General features: G+C 32.1%; 1 protein-coding gene across 1 annotated transcript; it reads right to left on the bottom strand.

The window, feature by feature from the left end:
* Positions 1 to 421: 421 nt before the first annotated feature.
* LOC125842311 (GDSL esterase/lipase At4g16230-like) lies at positions 422 to 2177 on the bottom strand. The gene is made up of 5 exons (XM_049521598.1): positions 1757 to 2177; positions 1550 to 1677; positions 1222 to 1467; positions 891 to 1146; positions 422 to 816 (listed from the first exon to the last, which is right to left on the bottom strand). Exons 1-5 carry the CDS (start codon positions 1989 to 1991, stop codon positions 590 to 592), a joined length of 1092 nt encoding a protein of 363 aa, XP_049377555.1. The 5' UTR covers positions 1992 to 2177; the 3' UTR covers positions 422 to 589.
* Between the last annotated feature and the right edge of the window lie 485 nt (positions 2178 to 2662).

Raw genomic sequence — 2662 nt, 5'->3', positions numbered from 1 at the left:
AATTGAAAATACAAAAATATATACCGAAAATCGAAATACCGAAAAAATTCGGTTCGATTCGATATTTTGGTTTTTCGATATTTATGATCAGCCCTAATACCAAGTAAAAATGTTCGATGCCATTTTTCTATAATTTAAAATAACTTAGTTTTAAATTTTCATCTGTACACTTAAAAGAAATTATCATAATTACACAAATATTCAAGAATTTTTAGACTACAATTTATTTATTTTTTTAAAAATCTTAAACGTTGTGCCTAATCAAATATCAATATTTTTTCAAGAATGCCTACCATGATATTTGGGTTGCGATTTGTGATCCTTAACTACTAATATTTCGAGTTGAATCTTGGATATGTTAGTTTAGTTTTAGTTTGTATGAAAAATAAGAAAAAGCAGTGAAGCAGAGTTATTAATTGATATGGAATCATAATCAATGAATCATTGCTCTCTCATTACACATTTCCTATATCTTATTAATTACTATTACTTTGTTATTAGTAATAAATATGTAAAAACAATACCGTGCATGATGAATTAAGCTAATAATACTTGCTTAATTCCGTGTGAAGAAGACATTTCAATAAAATTAGGAAGATGCAAGGAGCTGCCTGACATTCATAGGCCAAATTTCAGCAGATTTCCCGTCGAGCAGACGTTTTGCTACGACTATATTAGCAGCATCAGACGGATGGTATGGATCCCAGAACACATACTTGCTTCTATCTGCACATATTTTAGATGAAGGACCACATGGAATTATTCCCCCAAATCGTCCACCACCTGAACAACAAGCTGAGTTTGCACTCTCAAATCCTAAAACAAAATTTCTATCAATTATTAGATGAACAACCACATGGAATTACGTAACCATTGACTATAGAACTCACCATAAGATGAATAGTTCTGAATAATATCTTGGACGATTTTGTAGACATCTGCATAGACAAATTTTGATCCAATAAGTTTGGAATTGAGTTGAGTCACTAGGATTCTCAATTGGTTGTTAAATAGTTGTGCTAGTTCATTTGGGAAATTAACACACTTGTTTCCAGCTGATGGATTTATTTCCCTTTGGTACGGGATACATCCAATAGGTCCAACGTTTACCACTATTATCTTCCTCGCACCCATATTATAAAGTCTCTGCAAATGATTTTGAATATTTAACTAATTATTATGTCAACATTAATTAGAATGCAGTATGGTGTGATGTTTTACCGTTAGTTGAATTTTGTATTTGAATATGACTTCTCCCACAAATTTCTCAGGAGGTACTGTCAGTTGCTTTGCTGTGGATAAAACAGGGGTGAGATAATTGTTGATGAAGTCATTTGAGCCCATTGTTACTGAGAAGAGTGCATTCTCAAGCAGCTTCATCGCGGCCGCTTCTCCTAATCTTGTGATTATGTACTGTCTTGTGTTTGCAAAGTTGTCTAATTGAGCATCCATGTTGATCCTTCCACCCTTACCAATGTCAACAAATTAATCGAAATCAATGCAAATTACACGAATCATACGTTAACAAAGAAAAATATCAAGGACTTACGAAAATTTTGCCCGTGCCATTAAGAATGCCTCCTCCACCAGAAGCATAATTTACACCTTGCAGAACTACTGGTCCGGATGTTGTTGGTGCCAAGTACGGTGGTGTAAAATTAAATCCCACTTCCTGACCTGTAAATTGATTCAAATAAGATCATCGAAGAAAAGATACTCGAAAAAAGAAGAAGATGAAAAGACGGATAAAACTTGCCTATAATGTCAACTATAGTTCTTCCATTTGTATATCTTCCTGTTGGACGCCCAAAATCAATACCATTTGGATAGAAATTTGCTTTTGAAAGAGAAGGAATATAGTTATTGTTACCAACGTCAACTAATGAATCTCCAAACACAAAATTAGCAGTTACATTTTCTGCCAAACAGAACATTAAGTTATGTAACACAACTCCCAAAATGACCAACATATAACATGATAAATTATCCATTTCAAACAACTAAGAATGTGAAGACTTGTTTCAAAGAAAGAAAGTCGTTTGAAATAAGGGATTAAAGTAAATGAGACGATTCAGCGTGCAGAATCAGCAGTACCAATTAGAGAGAGTTATGATTTGGAGGAGCCAATCTTGAACAAGAATGAATTTCCAAAAATAGAATGAGAGTATTAAATTGTAGTCCGTAGTTTATTGGTTTTTCATCAAAGTTTAAATAGATGTTGATTGAAAGAAAATAAATAATTCAACTGCCAACCTTCACATTCAAAACCAATTGGACGTGCAATTGAATGCAATCACTTAGATTTACTTTTATAGTATGGCATATTTAATTTATTCACTGCATGGGGATAGTTTCTTTGTTCTTTTAATAATAAAAAAAATTGGGAGCTGCAAATATAATACTATTGATATGGGTGGTTGAAAGCAAAGCAAACAAGTTAAAAGTAAGGGCAACCATACTTTGACTTTCAAAGTTATTAATTTATTAGAAAATAAGGGCAACAATGATTTTATTCACACAAGAGTAATCTGAATAGAAATATATGCCCTTCAATATGTATAGCTGAATTAAGTCAAAGTGGTGCTATATATATACACTACACCGAAAATATTTATAGTTTTAATTAATTAATGAAAATAGTTTAGTTGTTGTTAAATAGTTT

Source organism: Solanum stenotomum, chromosome 1 (genome assembly GCF_019186545.1).
Source record: "Solanum stenotomum isolate F172 chromosome 1, ASM1918654v1, whole genome shotgun sequence".
In the NCBI taxonomy this organism is placed as follows: domain Eukaryota; kingdom Viridiplantae; phylum Streptophyta; class Magnoliopsida; order Solanales; family Solanaceae; genus Solanum; species Solanum stenotomum.
This window is presented reverse-complemented; position numbering and strand designations above follow the sequence as displayed.